This window comes from Bos taurus, chromosome X (assembly GCF_002263795.3).
Source record: "Bos taurus isolate L1 Dominette 01449 registration number 42190680 breed Hereford chromosome X, ARS-UCD2.0, whole genome shotgun sequence".
In the NCBI taxonomy this organism is placed as follows: Eukaryota; Metazoa; Chordata; class Mammalia; order Artiodactyla; family Bovidae; genus Bos; species Bos taurus.
The window spans coordinates 87,077,562-87,100,583 of NC_037357.1; the positions used below are offsets into that span (position 1 = coordinate 87,077,562).

The 23,022-nt window shown below is 49.9% G+C and overlaps 1 protein-coding gene across 8 annotated transcripts; it reads right to left on the reverse strand.

The window, feature by feature from the left end:
* Positions 1 to 1,150: 1,150 nt before the first annotated feature.
* On the reverse strand, positions 1,151 to 22,635 carry GRIPAP1 (GRIP1 associated protein 1). 8 transcript variants are annotated; one of them, XM_010821897.3, is made up of 27 exons: positions 22,585 to 22,635; positions 21,904 to 22,026; positions 20,352 to 20,418; positions 20,148 to 20,209; positions 19,156 to 19,182; positions 18,256 to 18,363; positions 15,128 to 15,278; positions 14,138 to 14,322; positions 13,913 to 13,960; positions 13,200 to 13,231; positions 13,047 to 13,094; positions 12,810 to 12,909; positions 11,432 to 11,509; positions 11,144 to 11,236; positions 10,284 to 10,418; positions 9,803 to 9,898; positions 9,370 to 9,582; positions 9,125 to 9,238; positions 8,071 to 8,148; positions 7,891 to 7,986; positions 7,711 to 7,767; positions 7,499 to 7,598; positions 5,853 to 5,983; positions 3,750 to 3,872; positions 3,499 to 3,592; positions 2,536 to 2,690; positions 1,151 to 1,698 (listed from the first exon to the last, which is right to left on the reverse strand). In XM_010821897.3, exons 1-27 carry the CDS (start codon positions 22,624 to 22,626, stop codon positions 1,606 to 1,608), a joined length of 2,649 nt encoding a protein of 882 aa, XP_010820199.1. In that variant the 5' UTR covers positions 22,627 to 22,635; the 3' UTR covers positions 1,151 to 1,605. The 8 variants fall into 8 exon arrangements, with proteins under 8 accessions (XP_010820199.1, XP_059739370.1, XP_059739371.1 ...); XM_059883387.1 differs by lacking the exon at positions 13,913 to 13,960; XM_059883388.1 differs by lacking the exon at positions 11,144 to 11,236.
* Positions 22,636 to 23,022: the final 387 nt, after the last annotated feature.

The following is a 23,022-nucleotide window of genomic DNA, read 5'->3' on the forward strand; positions in this document are numbered from 1 at the left end:
TTTTAGCCTTTCAATGGACTTGCCCACCCATGTAATCCTCCATTTGTTCATCACAGTCCTGATCTGTCCATGTCTCCATCCCTCCCCATACCCACTGCCCACCTATCCATCCATTCTTCCACTCACACAATCAATTTCTCTACCCTTCCTTCTACCTACCCATCTATCCATTTAGATGGGTCTATCTAGTCATTAACTCACCATCTAGTCACCTATCCATCTAGTCATTAACTCACCTACCCATTCACTCATCCATTTGTATATTAACCTCATACACCTATTTACCAACCTATCCATATGGATTCCCCACCACCACCCATCTATCTAATCTATCCATAGCTCTAAAACTGAAAGTGAAAGTCACTCAGTAGTGTCCGACTCTTTGTGACCCCATACAATCCATGGAATTGTCCAGGCCAGAATACTGGAGTCGGTAGCCTTTATCTTCTCCAGGGGATCTTCCCAACCCAGGGATCAAACCCAGATCTCCTGCATTGCAGGCAGACTCTTTACCAGCTGAGCCAAAAGGGAAGCCCAAGAATACTGGAATGGGTAGCCTATCCTTTCTCTGGCGGATCTTCCCGACTCAGGAATCAAACCAGGATCTCCTGTACTGCAGGCGGATTCTTTACCAACTGAGCTATCAGGGAAGCCCATCCATAGCTCTATCTATCATTTATTATACCTACTCCTTAGTCTTCCCATTAGCTCATCCATCAACCTAGCCACTCATCCATCCACACATCCCCCAAGCCATCCATCTGTCCATTTATATCCCTACTTGTCCCTCCTCTACCTATCCACTTGTCCAGCAACCCATTTGTCCATTTATTCACCCACTTATCCATCCATCCATTTATTTACCATCACCAATCCATGCAACATTCCACTTTATCCGTCAGTCCATCCAACCATTTATCCATCCTTCCATCTGTCCACTCATCTATACCCACACCCCAAACAGATCCATCCACATACATGTCTGTGGGTATTTCTGCTCCACTCAGTTTGAGACTGTAACTGGAGACAGGCTGGCTGAGGGTGGGGGAAGAGAGTAAAAGGTGCACCCAGTGACCACCCTCCCCCTTCCAGTAACCTCCCTACCCCAAGCACATCCCTCATAGTTGGAAAGAATCAGAGCAGACAGTGAGTGGGTGGGCCCATCTGGCCAGATGGTATTTTGGCTGCACAGCCGTTACACACACACACATTGCTAGAACGCTGAACATGGACCATGCCCCACCCAACATCCCCAATCCCAAATGCAGAGTAGCCAGGCTTCCAGACATAAATTAAAAAATAAAATAAAATTAAAAAGTGTTGGTCTCTTGGAGGGAGAGCTCATGCAGAGATGAAGGCAAAGGCCCCTGGGAGCCAGGACCAAGGAGGAAGAGAAAACCCTGCCCCTCCCCTCAGGATTCCCCACTCCCCAGCGGCCTCAGCCCTAAGACAGGGTCACTGACACCAGCCATCAGGCCTCCAACCCCTTTAACGTCCAGTCTCCCAACCTATTTGATATTGGCCCCAGCCCCCATTTTCCCACCACAGCCCAAGGGAATGGTGTCCTGGGAGCCACAGAAGGGAGTGGGTGCAGCCTGCAGGTCTTTAGCTGGCTTCTCCTGGTTCTAGGTCAGGGTCAGGGGACCCCACGCACTCCTTGCTGAGCCGCACAATTTCCTGGGACAGAACTTCCATGTCCTAAGAAACAATGGAGCCATCAGGGGTCAGAGAAGGTGGCAGGCAATGGCACCCTCACCAAGCCTGGGTGTCATTCATCTCATCCCCTCGATCTCCAGGTATGTCTAGCTTGAGACAGGAAGGTATTTGAAGAAATCCCAGAGCTCCCAGCAGTGGGCTGGGCTCAGGAAAGGTGTGTGTGCTGTGTGTGAGGGGGTGAGGGGTGCCTAGAGCCAGAGATATGGACATGGGAGTGGTTCATCTGCTGTACCCCTATCCCCACCACCTTCTTATCTACTAAATAGTGAGCTTGCTTCTCCGAGGTAGGGGCTGGACCTGTATCCTTTCTGACTTACCCTGAGACGGGGAAATACTTGGATGGCAGGGTGGGTGAGTGGACACATGGGTGGATTCATGGAAGATCCATGGTAGGCAAACAGGTGGACAGATGAAGTGTTCAGAGGACAGATGGAGGACAACAGGTGGGCAGGCAGAGGGCTGGGCAAGTGGGTGAAAGGCAAGACAAGGGGTAACTGATGATTAGGTGTGAGAGAGAGAGAGATGTCAGGAAATGGATGCAAAGATATGTGCAGATGATCAGACAGGTAGCAAGGCAGACGGGCAAATAGTTGGTGGGCTGATGGGAGAGTGGCTGAATGTGTATGACTGGATGAGTGCGTGGATACAAGGACAGAAGGAAGAGTGAAAGATTAAAACTGAGAGTGAGTACGTTGACTGGATGATGGGAAGATGAGGGGGAAGGAGCACACAGTGAATGGGGTAGGTGAAGGGGGAACTGGCAGATGACCCAGGGGCTGTGTGGCTAGACAAAGGGGTGGGCTGGTAGGCCACACTTGCCTTGTGCAAATGCATATTCTTGGTCAACTGCTCTTCCAGCATGTTCTGTAGCTTCTTGTTCATCTCCCGAAGGTTCTCGTCACCTGGCTTCACTAGGTCTCTCAGGACGCTGCCCAGCCCGCTGCGGTCTGTGTGGCCTGCTGCCACAGATACATCTGCAAGGACCCAAGCTGAGAACCACCCCCTTGGCCAAGATGGACAGAGACAGAACAGGAAAGAGGGAAACAGGGAGTAGGGGAGAAGAATGGGAGGAGCAGCCTAATGGAGGGGCAGAGGCTTTGCCATGTGAGACCCTGGCTTCACTTACTAGCTGTGCAGCCCTGAAAAATCAGGATAAGAACTCACTCATGGAAAAATGCCTATGACTGTGTACAACACAGTCAGCTCTCAGCATGGGTCAAGTGGTATTGTTCTGATTAAGGTTTAATAAAACAGGGAGAGGAGGAGGTCTGAAAGAAAGGAACAAAAGAAACAAAGATGGGGTGGGGGAAGGAAGAGGAAAAGGAGGAGAGGGGAGGAAGAGCAGGGAGGAGGGAAGGACCCTAAAAGGGCTATGTATCCAGAGAATGAAAATTTCCAGTGGTGGAACCATTTAGACAGGCAGTAGGAACAGTGAGCCATAATGAAGCGGGGCAGGGATGAGGCAGAAAGAAGGGAAGGGAGAGAAAGGAGGGGAAGAAACACAGGGAGGAGAAAGAAGAATGCGAAGGAAAGACACTCAAGATAGGAGGGTGGAGAGATGACAGAGCCTCAGACAAGAGAGAGGAACCGAGAAGAGAGATGGGGTAGAGAGGAAGACAGTAAGGTCCTGGCCTGGCTGGCTCCCTACTCCACCACCTGTGGTGTTTGCAATAACTTTGGTGAGTTCCGTGAGAAGAGAGAGGCCACAGCTCTGGATGGCAGGGAAGGCAGGGGCAGGTGAGGGGCTGGATGAGGGGTGAGGGCTGGGGAGGGAGCACTTACCAATCCGGCTGTCCATGACATAGGTCTCAATGATGGCGCTCTTCCGGCAGAGGTCCTCTGCCATGGACGCACTGCTCACCTCCAGGTGCTTCACCTGCAGGGTGGCCCAGCCCACCTCAGACCCTAAACTGCAGCATGTTTACACAGGAGGAGGGGCCTGGCCAGATACTGCCCCATCTCCACCCCCAACTCCTGCCACCCCAGCCTCCTTGCCAAGGAAGGCCAAGCAAGGACAAGCAAGCAGATGGCACCTTCTCCTCCAGCATCCATTTCTCCTGCTGCATCTCCGCCAGGCGCTGAAAGAGCTCAGCCACTTCCTCATCTGACAGCTCTGCTGGCCGTGGGGGCTGGGCCTGAGGGCTGCTGGATAAGGACTGCAGGGAAGAGTGGGGGAGAGGCCAGCCCAGGCTCAGCACTGTCACCAGGGATAGGATCCAGGACTGAGGAGAACCAAGCCGGGGGTGGGCTTTGCAACTGGGGCTGCAGACAAACTATAGACAAGTCTTGGCACCCTCAGAGACTCTGGATCCCCCTTTGCCTAAAGAGGGAGACAAGAACCATCACACCACACACAGTATAGACTTATTGAGATCATGAAGGGAGAGCCTGGGGCCCCTGAGTTCTCCCAGTTGGCAGGAGAATCAGGGGAGAGAAGAACAAACTAAATGACACCACCAGGAAGCCCACAGGAAAATCCCAAAGGTGGGACACTTTCTGCAGGTTAACTGGGCTGGTCTCTTCTACAGGATTATGTCATGAAAATGAGGGATCACACTCGATTCAAGAGATTTAAGGGACATAAAGCAACCAGATGCAACAAGTGTGCTCGAAATTGAATGCTGGTTTTCATAAAACCAGCAATAAAGGACATTTTGGGACCAACTAGAGAAATCTGATGGCACCCCACTCCAGTACTCTTGCCTGGAAAATCCCATGGACGGAGGAGCCTGGTGGGCTCAGTCCATGGGGTCGCTAAGAGTCAGACACAACTCAGCGACTTCCCTTTCACTTTTCACTTTCATGCATTGGAGAAGGAAATGGCAACCCACTCCAGTGTTCTTGCCTGGAAAATCCCAGGGACGGGGGAGCCTGGTGGGCTGCCGTCTATGGGGTTGTACAGAGTCGGACACGACTGAAGCGACTTAGCAGCAGGAGCAGAGAAATCTGATTAAGGTCAAAGTACTACAGAAGATGTGTGAGTGCTCAGTTGTATCCGACTCTTTGCAACCCCATGGAATGTACCCCACCAGGCTCCTCTGTCCATGGAATTCTCCAGGCAAGAATACTGGAGTGGGTAGACCTTTCCTCCTCCAGGGGATCTTCCTGACCCAGGGATCAAACCCACATCACTTGAATGTTTACCAATTAGGATGGTAGAAATCAGTTGGTTACTTGCAATCTTATTTAGGTTTAAAAAAAGAGAGAGGGGTCTAGAAGGGTATGAACTAAGAATTTATAGTGGTGATCTCTGGATGGTAAAGATGTGATTTCCTTAGATTTAAAAAAAAATCTTTGCTGTGTTTTTTTAATTTTTCTACAATGTATGTGCATGCATGCTCAGTTGCTTCAGTCGTGTCCAACTCTTTGTGACCCTATGGACTGTAGCCCACCAGGCTCCTCTATCCAAGAGATTCTCCAGGCAAGAATACTGGAGTGGGTTGCCGTGCCCTCCTCCAGGGGATCTTCCCAACCCAGGGATCAAACCTGGGTCTCCTGTGTCTCCTGCATTGTAGGCGGATTCTTTACCACTGAGCCACCAAGGAAGCCCCTCTACAATGTACACAAACTACTTATAGAATGATAAAAAAGTCATTTCCAAATATAAGGGTCTGGCAAGGAAGCTGACATAGACGACAATAATAAATGATAACTATGGTGGTGGTGGTTTAGTCGCTAAGTCATGTCCAACTCTTGCGACCCGTGGACTGTAGCCCACCAGGCTCCTCTGTCTATGGGAGTTTCCAGGCAAGGATACTGGAGTGGATTGCCATTTCCTTCTCCAGGGGATCTTCTTGAAAGACCCAGGAATCCGACCCAGGTCTCCTGCATTGCAGGCAGATTCTTTACTGACTGAGCTACGAGGGAAGCCCAGTGATAACTATGAATTGGGAAAAAAAAGGATCTCCTACATGGATAATGCACCTACTATGAGCCACATATTTTATGGCACCAGGAAAGGTAGAATTCGCCCAGAAATGATGAAACAGAGGGTCAGAGAAAATAATTTGTTCATCCTCCATTTAGCAACCTGAATCCAAGTTTGTGAGCTTGAAGAAAACTTGACAAGAATATATGTGTGCCGGGCCCAGAATGTGGGTAGAAGCTGGGGCTGTAGGTTCTTCCCTGCCCCTTACCCTCGCTGGAACAGTTGAGCTCTCCTTCTCCCGCAAGATCTCGCGGTAGCTGAAGGAGGAGACGCTACTGCTGTCCCCAGTCTGGGTCCGGCTTGGTGAGTTCATCTCTGAGAGAACCAGCTCCTCGAGCCCTGGGCAGAGAGGGAAGAGAAATCTGAGCCCCAATCCCCCAGGGTCCCAGGGCAGGAAGAGGCAGAAATAGATTTGACAGAGATGGAGAGAGGCAAAGAGACGCTCAGGCATGATGCAGACAGTAGGGTAGGGAAAGGCAGAAGCAGAAAAAAGAGCTGTTTCTCTAGGCAAACACACGCCAGAAGTGAAACAAAGGTGAAGATGGGGAGAAAGAGATGATGCAGGCACAAATGGGCATAAACTGGCGTATGCACTCAGATTCAAGGTACGCCATAGCTGGAGAGGGCACAGGGGCACCCACGCATGCAGAGAGAAGACCCCAGATAGACAACAAGCCAGAGCAGATGATAGAGGCTAACAGAGATGCTGGTTTAGGACACAAGTCAGAGTAGTGACACAGAGAGAAAAGATGGCGATAGACTCAGAGGCATACACCTAAATCTGACTTTCCTAATGGACAAATAGAATGTATGGCACACAGTTTGAATCTGTTTATTGATTTGTACAGCAACTTGCAACAGAAAAATAAAAGTCCTCCCTTATAAAGAGAGGTAACTTCAGGAGACTGAGTGCCTCAGCGAGACAGTGATTTGGTGAGAAATACACCCGTTTTTGACAGATCACTTGAAACACAGCCACCAAGCATGTGCCTCTGTTCCTGCAGCTGCTTCTGAGTGTCAGGGAAGGGGGCTGACACAACAAGCCAAGGGTCTCCAGCAAGAGCAGGGTGGCTGGGGAAGGACAGGCAGCAAGTTTTCTCTCACTTGTGATACAGGAAATGCACCAGAGCCATCACTGCAACTTATTTAAACAGTTTTAGGCCATTTCTTTGTTAAAAAAAAAAAAAGTCTGAGGCAATTCAAATTTTTCTGTTTTATCTTCTGCCTTAAGTGGCAGAAATAATGTAGATTTTAACTGCATAATGATCACATGGCAGTTCTGCTACCTGATTGTAAGTCTGTCTCCCCAGCTCAATAGGAAACTCCTGGAGGACTGAGACTTGGGGTAGGGGGTTCCTATCAGGGACCCCAGATGTGAGTGTAAGGGCTCAGTCCATATTTACAGAACGAGAGAATGAACACAAGAGACTGAGAGACACTAGGTGAGGTGTGGGAGTGTATGAGGGGTAGTGAGGAGACAGACAGAGACAAAGACAGATGAGAGAGACCGAGGAGAGAGAGAGACAAAGGAATAGAGAGAAGAAAAGAGCAGGATGAGAAAAAGAGAGAACTAAAGAGGGAAGGCTGGGAGAGAAAGGCAGATAGAGATGAAATGAGGAGGCAGAGAGATAGAAACAGAAGAGACACAGCAAAAAGGAGAGCGAGCCCAGAAAGAGAATGCAGAGAGAGAAACAGAGGAGGGAGAGATGCAGAGACAGGGTAAAAGACAAAGTTCAAGAGGGACAGAAGACACAGGAGTGCTCTATAGAGTAAAGTACAGGAAGCAGCCCCAGCCTTCAGGCCCAGGCTACGCCTCCCCACACCTCAGCCTCCCCTGTGCTCTGGGCCCTTCACCTGAGCGGCTCTTGCTGTTCGTCAGAATGTCTTGCAGCCGCTCCTGCAGCTTATCTGCCCGTTTCCGCTCTAGGTGCAGCTGCCGTTTGAGGTCCTTGAGCTGTGGGGAAAGGCGGAAAGAAGGGGGCTGAGGCCTGGTGGGCCCACAGGTGGGGCACCACAGGGCAGGAGTGGGCCACGCGTGAACACCTCCCAAGCATGTACTGTCATACCGCAGCACTGCCCTTCTTCTCCAGGATTCGCTGCCCATCCACGGTGTCCTTCACTTCCTGTGGGAGAGAGACAGCATGGCTGCGGGTGCCAGCATGGCTGCCTGTGGTGTGCTCCCTCCCTGTCCCACCACTGCATGCTGATCCCCAGGGTGTTTCAAGGGCTCAGGAGGGACCAGGGACCTGCTTCAGGCTGTTGATGGTCTTCAGGTGACAGTCCCGCTCCTCCTGAGCCTGTCGGAGCTGCTCCTGCACACCCTGTAGCTCCTCCTCCTTGCTCTGCAAAGCAGAAGGCAGCTCAGGCCAAGGCCTGGGAAACCTCAGTCCTCCCACCAGAGAGGAATGCTGTCATACAGTAGGTACCTTCAGCTCCCTGGTGTGCTGCTCCTGACACTGCCTGAGGGCTTCCTCTTGTTCCTGTTGCTGCTGCTGCAGAGATTCCTACAAGACAAGTCCCAGGTCTGACCACAGCCCCCCAGAGAACATCACGCCCAGTGAGGAGGGTAAGGGATTGCAGTGGGCCCCTGGGTGTGCAGAGAAGACACTCCCACAGGGAACACTGGATGCAGAAGTGTCACATCAAGGACCAACATCTGCATTTACATCTTATTTAATAAAACATAACATAGCACTACTGCACGCCAGGAATGTTGTGCATGCTAAGTCGCTTCAGTAGTGTCCAACTCTTTGTAACCCCATGGACTCTAGCCCACCAGGCTACTCTGTCCATTCTCCAGGCAAGAATACTGGAGTAGGTTGCCATTTCCTCCTCCAGGGGATCTTCCTGACTCAGGGATCAAACCCACATCTTTTTCGTCTCCTGCATTGGCAGGCAGGTTTTTTACCATTAGCACCACCCGGGACTTTATATACATTACCTCATTTTATAGAACCCTCCCATAGTACCTAGACAGCAAGTATTATTGTTATCATTTTTTTATGGATGTTGAAAACCGGCCACAGAGAAGTAAATAACTTGCACAAGGCCACACAGCTATAATAGAAAGCAGCCTAGCCAGGATTCAAACCCAGGCAAACAACTGGCTCCAGCTTGTATGTTCTTTACTGCCATGTGACACAGCCTCTTATGTACTATCATCAGTTTTCCAAAAACTGGTAGTAAAAGTTGTGGTTGGAACAAAAGTAGAATGATTGTATTATAATAAATTCCTGACAGAAGCACAATGGAAGAAGGAAGAGGTGCCTTTTCAAATCTGCACCGCTGACATTCTGCCCTACTGATTGATGACCATGCCCCATTCCCCTCCAGAGGGGTGCTGTTGAGCCAGGAAGTGCGGTGAGGATGCTCAAGTCCAGAGCATCTCAGAAACTTCCAGGGCCTGACCACTCCTGGTCCCTTGGTTTGCCATGGGTACCCTCTCAGCCAGCCTCTGAGCGTCCCCAGGCACCAACTCACCTCAGCCTCCTTCAATCGCCGTTCAAACCAGCCCTTGGCTCCATCCATTGAGTGTACCTGAGCTTGAAGTTCTTCTACCGTCTGCTGAAGAGTCTCCAGTTCCCGCGTTCGGGCCTGTGAGAGAGCAGGCCACCATGGGCCAGGTGGAGAAGTGGGAACCTCACCCATGCCACCCCCTGGCCCATCAGCAGTGCTTCGCTCCCCAGGTTTTAGAGGCAGAAGGGCACCATCATCTACCCACCCACCTTCTCCTCACGGATCTGCCCACGCAGCTCCTCCTCCTGCCGCTTCTTGTCTTCGTGCAGCTCACGGAGCTCACGCTCGTAGCGGGCCCGCACCCCCAGCACCTCCTTCTCATGCCGTAGTCGCACTGCTCCCAGCTCTTCCTTGTGCTGGGACTTCTCCTGCAGCGTCTCCATGGCCAGCTCATCCAACATAGCCTTCCGCTTCTCAGCACTCTGGTGGGCAGGCAGGAGGACGCCAGTCAACCTCCTCTCCAAAACCAAGTAAGGGCAAAGGAACAAGCCAAAGTGCACCTCTTCCCCAGCCTCACTGACCAGGCTAAGCCACCCACCCCTCCTCATAGAAGTGGCTACTTTATGCCCCCTCCCATTTCCTTGGGTTGGCCCACATCACCTGTGCCCCTACAGTCTGGGCGACCCCCTCAGTGTTGCCCACCTTCCGAGCCTCCTGTAGTTCCTGGATCAATTGCTCCTTCTCCTGCCCGAGTTCCTGGAGTTGTTCCAGCAGCCGACTATTGGCCCGCAGTGACTCCTAATGCAGAGACAAAGGGAGTGAGTTTGATAAAGAGCCCCCAGGAGGTGCTGGTCACCCAAGATACGTCTGGTCAAGTGAGTGATGGTCTCTCCGTTTCTAGATTAGAAACATGCAGAGACCCCTAGCTGCTCCTCAGCATTAATTCTCCCACCATTATTCTGGTTTCTATTATGGAATCAGATTGGCTATCTTAACTAACTGAAGAGGCTCAATCTCAAGTGAAATGACTTGGTCCGAGACACACTGGTGCTAATAAGCTCGGACGTCATACTGGAATCCAAGTCTGCCTGACTCCATGGTCTTCCCACCGCACCTCATGGGAAGTTCCACTAAGCCAGAACTAGGGAACTAGGGGGAGACAGGTGCAAGCCAGAGGTGTCACCTGGAGCTGGCAGTTCAGGTCATCTTTCTGTCCCATGAGGTCCTCATACTGAGTCTGCCGCTGCTGCAACTCAGCTGTCAGTCCAGCAGTTTGTTCCCGGAGCATATTCAGTTCTTGGGTCTTTGCTGTTTGGATCTGGAAAGAATGGTGGAAATGGGAGTGGAGTGAAAGAGGCCCCAGGGGCAAGTCACGAGATGTTCCCAGGGAGACAGGGAGAGAGGTGAAAGGAGAGCCAGGAGGAGAGAGAGAATTTCAAAGAGAAAATCAGTCAAAGTGATCAAGAGGGGATTGGACAAATGTGGTATATTCATTCAATGAAATAGTACACAGAGATAGCAAAACAGATTAGTGCTACATATGGATAAACCTCACAGATAGAATGCTTCAAGAAAGAGGCCAGACATAAGATTGGGTGTCTGATTCCATTTACATGAAGTTGAAGAACAAACAAAACTAATCTATGTTGCTAAACGTCAGACAAGTGCTTATTTTGGGGAAGTACTGACTGAAAAGAGGTAATAGGGGCCTCTGGGATGCTGAAAATGCTCTATATCTTCCTCTGGGTGGTGGTTGCACGGAGATAGATAAATATACAGACAGGAACAATTCACTGAATGTACACTTAAGATTAGTACACTTCTTGGCTTTTTACCAGTGAGAAACTAGAATATAAGAAAAGCAGAGATGGGGGACCAGAGAGAAGAGGGGTGGAAGCCGAGAGAAAGAAGCTGAGAATGAGATAGAAGCAGAGGCAGGAGAACAGCATGAAGTCCAGGCGACCCTACCCCAATGTGGATCACAAGCAGAGGGAGATGGGGGAACTAGGGAGGGATCAGCATGGGCTCCCATGTATCCTGTACCTGCTCCAGGGCAGCCAGGCTAGTTCTCAGAGCATTATTCTCAGTCAAAAGTCCTTCCACTTGTTCCTGTGCATCTGCACTCTGGAGGGACACCTGGCCCCACCCCACAACAAGTGAGAGTGGGTCCAGAACCGGAAGACAGGACCTACCCGCAGCCAAGAAAGAAAGGACACACCCACAAGAACCACGACCAGGGGAAGCAGGACCCCTGGGTCCTTGCCTGCCTGCACAGTACCCGCTCAATCTGCCCTCACCCCCACCTCCCCAAGCCCGCTCAGTACAATATACCTGATCCTGTAGGGCTCGCAGAGCTGCCGCATGCTCCAGGCGCTCCCCTTGCCGCTGATCTCTCAGCTCTGCCAAGCTCTGTAGGGACCAGGTCAGGGGAGCCCATTCCAGACCTCAGCCTCCCCTGGGGTACGTATAACCATACAGACCTCCTCTATGGAAGGGGGAAGCATGTTGCCAGCACTTGAGGGTCTGGGGCTACCCAGCTATCAGCGATCTCAGGCTCACCCACACTCTAGGTCATTATCCCAAGGGGCCTCACACACCCCTGTATACATCCCAGTCCTAAGCACCTCAGAAAACACCTACAGTCCTAGGGATCTCAAATTCACTCAGCCCCCAATCATGCGAGGTCTCATGCACTCTCACCCAGAGTCCAGCACAGGGGCCTCAGGATTCTCAGACACACTCAACTCCCAGGGACTACAGCTTTACCCAGACTCCTGACCCCAACCCCCAGGGGTTTTAGACACATGCAACTCCCATGTCCCTAGTCCCCAAGAGTCTCTGACCCATCCAAACTCACAGCCACAGATCCTTCAAGTTTCAAACTGATACAACTGCATAGTTTCCAGCTCCTGGTGAGGTCTCAGACCGACACCTCATCTGCCACTCCTGCCCCCAGTCTCTGGGGATCTTCAGACCCAGCTAACTGAAGACCCAGCTTTATCTAGACTTCTGTCCCCAGCTCCGAGAGGTCTTAGACTCAAAGCCACTATATCCCCCAGTCCAAGGGACCTCAGACACATTCACTCTAAAGGGAAGCCTGGAGACATTAAAGTCACCCAGCCCCACACCCTTAGGAGCCTCAAACCTCCCCAGACTTTTGCTCCAATCTCTGGATGTCTCAGACTCACCAGTTTTTTATCCACAGTCCCCAGGAGTCTCAGGACCACCCAGCTCACATGATCCAAATTCCCAGGTATCTCAAGACCCAACCCAGCTCCCAAGCTCTGAAGGTTTCAAATGCACTCAGCCTCCAGGGCCAGCTGTGTCCGTAGTTCTAAAAGTTACCTAGCCTCCAGAGAGTTCAGACTTGCTCCAACTCCTGGTCCCAGTCCAGTGACCACAGATTTCTTCAGATTCCTATCTCTAATACCCCAGCAATTCAGATTCATCCACACTTGTGGCACACAGAGCCCTAGTCCTCAGCCCCTCTGAGATTTTTGATTCATGCCGAGTCCTAGCCCAACCCCTAGGGCTCTCAGGGTTCCCAAGTTTCCATTTTCCTAACTCCTAGGGGGTCCAGGACGCATTCAGTCCTTATATTTCTAACACAGGAACTATCAGACTCCCCAGCTAGCCTCCACGGACCTCAGAGCTGCCCAGACTTGCAGCCCCGTCCCTGTCCCAGTGATCTCAGAAACCAGCCCCTCACCTGATTGGCAGCCTCGAGCTCCTGCTGCAGCTTTTGAGTTCGAGCCAACTGGGCTTTGAGATCAGCCTCCTTCCGCTGCTGTAACTCCTCAATCTTGTTCCTGGGGGTGATTGGTGGAGGGGGGGACACGCTGACCACAGCCAGAGGCCCAGTCTCCTAGTTTGGCCCCAGGATCTTCGGTTAATCATGCTGGGCACTGCCATATTATCTACCAATATTCCCAACCCTGGTAGTTACCGGCTGTCATTGAATAGTGTCTCCTTTTCTGTCTGCAGACGGCAAAAACTAGGCACAGAAAGATAGATGTATATGGATCAGTTCCACTAGTCAAGCTCCTCCCTAGTCCCCCCCAAACCCCTTCCTCCCCAGCTCTGAAAAAAAGAAATTTACCTTTCTTGTTTCTTTTTCAGTTTCTCGGAGAGCTGAGGTTGGGGAAGGGGTTACAGACAAGTGATAACAATGAGAATATTATTAATAAAGACAAAAATTAACTTCATGTTTACAGACACTTTCCACTAAGGCCTTTCTGGAAACTGGGATTTACTTATGTTACCTCACGGAATCCTCAAAACTGTCCTGAGCAGTGAACACTACTGGCTTTACAAATGGGGAAACAGTCTCAGAAGGGTTAAGTAATTTGGTTGGGCAGCTGGTCGGCAGCAAAAATGTGACCTCCACCCAGCTCCTCTGGCTCCAAAGCCCAACATATGCCCCCAATCTATTGACTGATGGCCACATCATAGAATAGCTAGGCTGGGAGTCCTGGAAAGCAGGATCATAATTAGCTGCCTCACCACTGGGTCTCAAGTCCCTGAGAGCCAGCAGTCTATAAATGCTTGGATGGATGGATGGACAGATGAATGAACAAGCAGAGCTGGGAGGACACAGAAGGATGGGATGGGACCTGCCAAGCACAAGACACAGAGGGACATTAGCCCATATCATATTGAAAGCATATCTGTGACATAAATGTGTGTCTCTGCATTTCACAGATGATGAAATTGGGCTTTGAGGAGATAATCTGCCCCTCTATCCTACTAATGGAAGCATGGCAGGCAGGGAGTGGGTGAAGGCAAAGTCCAGGGAAAGCTTAGCAGCCCCACCTTAGCAAGTTCTTCCTGCAACCTGGATGTTTCAGCCTGCTTCAAGGTCTGCCAGAATGGATGAGGGAGGGAATTGTTATCAGCAAGGCAGGAGGTAGGACCTGTGCCTTTCCCTGCCCTCCTAATCCATCAGCCCACAAGATGGTGATGTCACAGACATTACCAGGCAGAGGCAGGGCATCCACCTGCCTTCTGGCACCCCAGCCCCAACAGACCCAGATTCACCTCCAAGCCTTGCAGTTGCTCCCAGAGCAATCTCTTTTCCTCCTTCTCCATCTCCCATTTCAGCTCCACTTCTGCCAATGGCATGGGGGCCACAACAGGGGAAGCTGGGCCCCCTGGGGGGTCCCCTTCACCCTCACTGGCAGCTGGGGGCCTTCCAGCCTCTTTCCCATAGCGCTCCTGCAGGGCTAGTGGGCAGAACAGACATATGATGGATGAGGTAGTCTTTGAAGACCCCTGACTCACCTCAAATAGAGGGAGCACTGGCAGCAGAAACCCTGTTCCAATGGTCACAAGCCTACAAAATCAAGGTTCAGCCCCCACTTCTCACAAATCTTTTAAGCCCCACCAACCACAGAAATCCTATCTACCATCAAATCAGCCCAAGTTAGTTTCCCAAGACCCAATTCCATCCTTAAGCCCCACCCAGTCCTCCAAGGTGATGGTGATACCCACCCTCCTCCACTTACAGCTGAATCCTTCTACAACCTCTAATCCCCAGCCACATTCTACAAAGTCTCCCTTCTGATCACCAAACTATCACCTACCACCCTACAAGCCCCAGCTGCTCTCCAAAAGTCCACATATCAGGACACTCCCACACTCGATGAAGCTTTCTTTCAGCTTTCATCCCAGACCCCACTGACAACTTGGGCTCAGAATCTTCCTAACGTTCCTGCCTTCCCTTTCTCCATTTAGCAAACATCTCCTTTCTGATGTTCAAGCTGCTAATCTGTAACACTTTCTAGGTATCAGGTGCTGAACTAAACTCAGAAAGATTATCACCTCTTATCTCTATTACAATTTTCCAGGTGCATGCACTTGGTAGATGACAAAGCTTTGGCTCAGAGAGGTGGAATGGCTTGTCCAAAGTCATAACACTGCTTCACGGCAGGGCCAAGCCTGATTCTGAAGCCTGTCCCTTCTCTGAGGGAAGATAACACCTGACTCAAGCCCCAAGGTCCCCACATTACCAGCAGGGTGTCCACACACCTGCCACGTTCTTCTGCAAGGCTGTGTTCTCCGCCTGCAGTCTCAGTAGTTCCCCATCCACAAGGCTCCCAGCTTGGGCAGCCCCTTCTCTGGCAGCCCCAGCCTTCAGTTGCTGGTTCTCCCGCTCCAGCTGTTCCATCTGGCTGCAGAGCTAAGCAGGGGACAGGTGAGGTGGCAGAAAAGCAAAGAATCAGAACAGCATTTGCTGAAATATACATAGCACTTGGCCAATGTACTTTACAATTCATTTAGTTCCCATAACACCCTTGTGATGTAGAGGCTACACAGATAAGGATACTGAGGCACAGATGTTAAACAACCTCACACAGCTGTGAAGTGAAAGAGTAACAGAAGATTTGAGAATACTGAGAACAATTTTCCACCTGCCCACATCCAACCTCACAGTCACAATTCAAGACCTCAGGCTCCTCTACAAGTTGCTGGTCCCAGATGTCAACATGATGGATGGCCCCACTGCCAGCCCTCTTCTGTGAAGCAGTCTGCATCTGGGAGCCAAGGCACCACAGACAGCTTTCAGAGCATTTCCAGGGTCAGTATTGCCCACAGCTCCCTATCATTAGCCCTGGGAGAGCTCATGAAGAATCCAATGCAAATCAAACTAAGCCAGCCCCCTGTTCAACTACTGGACAGTAGACCTGACAAGATCCTTTGTCCCCATTTTCAGATGAGAATACTGAGGCCTACAGAGAATTTTTATTTTATTGTCTGGCATATTTTCTACCCAAAGCACCATTTCTTTCATATGACTGGCTTTTTTGCAACCACCAGTGCTCTGCTCAAACGTCACCTTTCAAGTAATATTCCCCAACACAGAAACAATAATACTTGCTAGCATGGCGTTTTGTTCACTTCTTTCTTACTTAGCACAAACTATGATTAAATTTACCTAGTATGATTTTAATTTCTTACATCTCTGAAAAATTTTGGATCATAAATTGTGATTCACAATTAAATTTTATTTCATAACATAGGGTCACAAGCACAGATTCCAAAGCCAGACTGCTTGCACGTGAATTTCTACTCTGCCATTTGATCTTGGCACAAATTTTTTCATCTCTCTGGGACTGTTTTCCTGATAGTAATGATATCTCATCATTTTGCCAAGAGAATTAAACGAGTGAATAATGTAAAGCACAACTAACAGGACCTACTTATTCAGTCGTGTCTGACTCTTTGCAACCCCATGGACTGTAGCCCGCCAGGTTCCTCTGTCCGTGGGATTCTCCAGGCAAGAATACTGGAGTGGGTTGCCATTTCCTTCTCCAGGGGATCTTCCCAACTCAGGGACTGAACCCAGGTCTCCTGCATTGCAGGCAGATTCTTTACTGTCTGAGCCACCAAGCAAGTCCATAAATAGGACCTGGTGGTGGTTTAGTCGCTCAGTCGTGTCCAATTCTTGCGACCTCATGGACTGCAGCCTGCCAGGCTCCTCTGTCCATGGGATTCTTCAGGCAAGAATACTGGAGTGGTTTGCCATTTCCTTTTCCAGAGGATCTTCCTGACGCAGGAATCAAACCCAGGTCTCCTGCATTGTAGGCAGATTCTTTACCACCTGAGCTATGAGGGAAGCCCGAATAGGACCTGGCACACAGTAAATTCAATATAACTGTCAGCTATCGGTGCTATTATTTGTCTACTATAGTACCATTTTTTCTCCCATTCCACTCCCAGAAATACAAGCTACCCAAGGAAGACTATTCTGTGCTACTTAGAACTATTTCCAGAACACAGAGCACACAGTGGGGGCTCAGTAACTATTTGTTGAAGGAACAACTGAGCTGAAATATCTTGGCAAATAAGTGGCAGAGACAGGCCTTGAACTCAGGCCTCCCTGTGAGCACTTTTAGCTTCTAGGAGGAGGAGGGGGAGTGTGAAGGAGGTTCTATACTTGGCCCAGTGCCTAGCTCAGGGCAGGTGCTGAGAAACACGAGCTGGATTTCTGGAGGAATAACTGCCCCAGCTCACCCAGCAAGAACCATGATACCATTGAGGCTGGAGGAAGGCAGCAGTGAAAAGTGAGGCAATGATGTCAGCTGTCATGTGAGCACCAGGGGTTCTGAATTTTGGGGGACAAGGACCCACTGGGAGGTACTGTGGAAAGGAGCAATGTGGTAAGATCTGCAGGTCAGAACTCTTTAGACCAGGCCTGGTACAAGAAGCTGGAAGTGAGGAGACAGCAAGGAGGCTGTGGGAATAGAGCAGGTAATAGGTGGTAAGGGCTGAGGCAGGGCAAGGCCATAGAATAGATATAAACCTTTTAAATAGTCAAGAAATATTTTAGAGGGAAAATGAACTAATAAAAGAGTATTATCAGCAGCTAACACCAACTTAAGCTGATACTATGTGCAAGACTGTTCTAAGTGGTTTGCAGACATTAATTGATTCAGTTCACACAAAAGCCCTGCCAAGCAGGTACTGCCATTATCAGCTTTTCCATTTTAACATTTGGGAACCAAGAAACAGGGAGCTTAAGTGAATTGTTTAAGGTTACAGTTAGTAAAAGGCAGAGCCGACAGTTTAATCGAGGCCTTCTGGATCTTTACTATTACTTACTAAATTGCCTCTGGTATCGTACCTGCATACTTGCATACTCCATACTGCGTACCTGCATACAAACATACTTTGCTTTGTTTTCTTTTTTGAAGTCTCGAGCCCTACATTCTCAGGTAGAGCCTTGGAAATACCTATTTTGTTGCCATGAGACTTCTCCCCTTAAAAGACATTAAAAACTTAGAAGAGAAAAGGGAAGCAGCTTAAACATCTTTCTATCACATACTAAGCATAAGAATTTTACCTAAGACCCCCCAATAACCTGGGGCTGCATAGCACCAGCCCCAAAATATACACCAGGAGAGTTGAAGCTCAAAGAAAAGGAGTGACCTGGTCAAGAACCAGCTGACATTAAGGCCTGCAGCCTTCTAATCCCAGCAGTGAGTGGTCCCATCTGTCAAACCACTGCCCCCCAACACAGTTCCAGGCTGTGTTTCAGCACCATGGACAGTGAGTCAGGGCCAGCCTCTGTCCAACCACCCTCAGCAGCCCTCCAGCCATAACCCATGTCATCCCTACCCCTCGCACCCCCCCTCAATTATCCAGGGCACCAGCACCTTGCTGAACTCGGCCATAAGCGTGCTGTTCTGCAAGCGGAAGTCCTCCTCCTGGCTATGCAGCTTTGCCTGAAGCATCTCATTTTCACTCAGCAGCCCCTCGACTTCCTGCAGTGGCAGATGTAAGCCAGGTCTCCAACAGGGGTAGAAAGGATGGAGCAATAGGGCAAAGAAACAGAAATGGAGAAAATGACATTGAGGGGAGAACACAGGGTACAGAGAATGAGATGGGTGAAATCAGGAGATACAAGGGGAAAGAGAGATATAAGGAGGAATAAAAGAGGAGATAGGGAGGGAGAGAAAGACATGGGAGTGAATGAGAGTAAAAGAGGGGTATATAGAAATTGGAGAGAAAGAAAACAGATATGGGGAAAGGAGGTTAGAGAGAAAGGAGAGAGGGATGGGGAGGGGGAGAGAGAGAAAAAGAAAAGGTAGGATGATGGAGAGATAGGAACAAAGAGATCAACAGAGGGAGAATGGAACAGAGAGAGGGGGTCAGGGAAAGAAATGAACCAGGAAGAGAGAGGAACAGGGGAGTGAGGAAAAAGGAGTCAAGAGAGACAAAGAAAGGGAAAGAAGAAATGAAACAATGGCAGAGACAGGAACAGGTGAGGGAAAGACAAAGAGAAGGTTGGGGAGAGAAACAAGAATCCAAGAAGAACAGGAAGACAGAGACAGTGAGAGGCTCAGAGAGGAGGATAAAGAAAAAGGGAGAAAGACACACAGAGAGACAAAACAGGAACACAAAAGACAGACACAAAAGCACATGGCTGGGAGGTAGTCACAGATGCAAGTGCACACACAGAGAAAGAAAGGCCAGTGCAAGGAGATCCCAGCATACCGAAACATCCCCTCTAAGGCAGTCTACCAGACACATTTACCCGCCAGGGGTCCCCTTACCTGAGCTTTCTTGCTCTTGCTCAGTGCCTAAAGGTGAGGGGCATGGGAAGAGAGATAAGGTGAACAGAGATGGACTCCCTCACTAGGGTATGGAGAGATTGTGGCAAATGTCAAGGGGACACAATGATAACAGGGGTTGAGGGATGGGGGTGTCTATAACCACAGAACTCACACAACAATTTATAGCTCAAAGGAATGGAGTGAGTATGGAGCACCCTGCTTACACCCTTTCCTTTAAGCTCTTGAGCTTTTCACGGGTCATAGTATTTAACCCTTCACAGGCTGGATCTCTGGGCTCAGAAATTATGGCTTCATTGCTACATCTGTCCAAACATGTCTATGTGGATCCCTCCAAAGAACCATGGAAACTGCTGTTCCTCTTCTGGGCAGCTGAGGACACTGCCAGTTTGGGAAATCAGCACCCCATCAAAGAGAGAGAAGCCCAGCTTTCTGACTGCCAGACTTTCTGCATTCTGTATTCCTTCATCTAGCAAATGTTTGTGGAGCACATACTATGTATAATTGTGCTATGCTTGGGGACAGAGCAGTTAAGAAAGAGACAAAGGAGGGCCTTGAATGCCTTAAGCGGCCATGACAGGTTATATGCTATCTCACCTTCAAAGGATCTGAGAGGTAGGTTTAGTCTCACTTTACCAACAGGACCAGGACGGGGTGGGGAATAGGAGCACAAGGCAGGAATGTGAGTAGGGGACAGAAGGCAAAGTCAAGGTGACTTACTGATAATTTGATTATTTTGAATAAGTAGTTGAAATTAAAAATGAAGTAAGAGTAAACTAAAATTAATCAATAAATTAAACAAAATTAGATAAAATTACCAAACAAAGGAGATTTCCACGAGAAATTTCTGAATGACTGATGACAACATGTAACATTAGGTTACATGCTGGTTCACTGCAGGTGCTCACTGGACAAATGAATGAGTCAGATGGCTACAGGGAAACTTGGGTGAGTGAGTAGGTGGAGGGAAGTACCTTCTGAGCTTTGCTGAACTCCTTATCCAGGTAGGCAACCTTCTGTCGAAGACTGGTGAGTTCTGGTGTGGGGAAATCAGGGAGTCTCAGCTTCAGTCAGTGGTAAGGAGCTGAAAGGTCTTCCTGCCAGGCCTCTGAGGTATTTTCCCCCTTGGCCTCTGTCCCCCAGAGCCACCCCCATCTAATGAGACCCTCTTGGCTCACCAACACCATTCTTGCGTAGTTCATCTGAAAGCTGGTAGTTGTTTGTCCGGAGTTCTAGTAGCTGAGCCTGAGAGGGAAGCATGGAGGGAAATGATTTGGCAGGAACGTGCCCCCTACCCTCATGAGGAGGGAACCAACCCTCTGAGCCCCAGAGACCCTGTTGCCCTTCTTGTGCCTTTTTAATCACTCTTAAGACCTGTGCCTCACATGTTAAGACCACTTTTTTAAGCAGCCAAATCACAATGAAAACATCACTACTGTAATGCTTGGCTCATGATGTTATTTCCTCACTATCAGTCTGAGACCCAGTAATAAATATAAAACGTTGGGAAAAAAAAAAAGACCTGTGCCTGCTGCATCCCAAATGAGTCCAGCCACTCAGCCCCTGTCCCACCTTCTCCAGTTCTACCTTTGACCACAGCCAGCCTCGAACATCTCCCTGCTGCCTCCACTCTCCCCTTTCAGTCCAACTATGACTCCAGGCGATGCCACAGTGCTGACCCAGTCCATCTCTTGTTCCTGTGTGTTCCATGGCTCTCCGTGCCCTCAGGATGAAGTCGGCTTCCTCACCCTGGCTGGCCTCGTCACACACTAAACACTTTTCAGTCTTCTATCAGAGGTGCTGTCTATCCTCTTGGCCTGAATAGGGGGCAGGGGACTGCCTTCTTCCCTTTTTCCCAAGGGAAGAGGGCTTGGTATTATGACCAATTTCACTGAGTAAAAACGGGCTGCCTGGGGTCCCCACAAGCAAGGCTCTCAAAATGTCCAGATCCCTTTCAAGAATCGAGGACAAGTGAAGTATGGGGCATTCCAAACAGCATATCCCTACCTATCAGCCCCTCAGGGCACTGAGGCCAGTTCTTCCCAGAACAACCATCCCTTACAGCACCAGGACCTTTCCCTCTCTCCCATGGCACTAGACTCCATTCCTGGGTGGTCTGCTAAAGGGGAGAGGGCTTGGCCCCTATACAACCTTTCCTGCCCCTGTCCACTCCTGGACCCTCTCCTCCTGATCCAATGAGAACACCCCTGGCACCCACTTAAGAGTCTCTATCCATCAGAGTCCAATGGTTTTCCCTTCACTCATGACTAATGGAATCAATCTTCCTCACTCAAGGGTCTCCTACACCCCTCAAGATCTCCCCAGTCATGATCCAATGAGATGAACCTATACCCTTCAGGGTTTTCCCCCCACAAGGCCTTGGATGGGTTAGGTGGATTACCCTTACTCACATAGGATAACCCTTATGCACAAGTTACAAGGGCCTTCCCCTTTTATGGTCCAATTATCTCGCCCTTCCACCCTCAGGGTCCTTCACACAGTGACAACTGGTTTCCTTCATTCAAGGACCAATGGATTATCTGTCTTCACTTGGAGTTCCTTCTGTCCTCCCACAGACCCTACACAGGGTTTCCCCCCTTGAGTCTGCCCACGCACAAAATCCAATGGTATTCCCCAGTAAGGAACTATGTCAACAAGGGTCCCCTTTGGCCTTTCATCCCATCTCAGAGCCCCACCAAAAGAATCAAGTGGTCAGAATACTCAGGGTACCTTCCCAGAGCCCGGTGATCTCCTCTCCACGTGGTCCAAGGGTATCACTCTTTCACCTCCTCTGGTTCTCTCTCCAACAAGGATTAATGGTATTACCCATTCAGGGCCTTCATCACCCCAGCCCTAATGGGATCACCCCTAATCATCCAATGGTACCACCCCTTGCACAGAAGCTCCACCTCCCAAGAACAATGACAACATGTGGGGTCTTTCCCCAGTGCCCTGACATAGTGGTATCTCCCACAAAAATGTCTACCTCCCACCAGTAATGGTATTGCCTTCTCCAGGGCTCCCCCCACCATGACGCAAACAACCCAACGCCTGCTTCCTTCCTCTCCAGGCAAAATGGTTTCGCCTTCTCAGGATCTCCTTCCCTCAAAGCTCAGCAATATAATCGCCCACCTAGGGTGTCTCCCAAAGGTCTCGTCCCCTCCAGGTCTCAGTAAGGTATCACCCACGCTAGATCTCTCTTCCACCCACAAGGCTAACAGAATCCAACCGCTGAGAGCCCAACAGTCTCTTAGAATCCAGTAGTCTCACCACTCGGAGCCTCAGTTTCCCTTCTCCAGACCTCTTAGACTCAAGGTCCATCCCAACCAACCCCTGTTCAAAGCCAGTGGCACAATCTCTCTCTTCCCCGCACCCCCGTCGCCTAGCCTGCTTTTCCTCGCCGAGCGGTACCTGCATCCGCTGAAACTCCTCTTCAGACAGAGCTTGCGCCATGTTCCTCCCCCCCACCCCCCCAACAGCTTTCTGCGCCGACGCGGTTTGTCTCTCCTGTCAGTAGAATTGGGTCGGACCAAACCACCGGTCAGGAATAGAGGGGGAGGAGTCTACTCCGGAAGTTCAGCGTTTTGGAAACCGAGACAAGAGAAAAAAAACTGGCCGGTTAAGTGAATTGCAGTTTAGGATTTTACCAGAATCCAGGTCATTAGATTTGGTTTTTGAGCTATCATTAGACTACTCATTGTGATGCGACACTGTGACATTCCTGTGTCATGGGACTCGTCGCTAGGGAAGTGTTTGCCGACCGAAAATCGCGCTTCCGCGGTACTCCTTTAAGGAAGATGGTCGGCTTTACAGTGGAAATGAAAGCGGAAGCTTTGCGCGTGTCTTGTT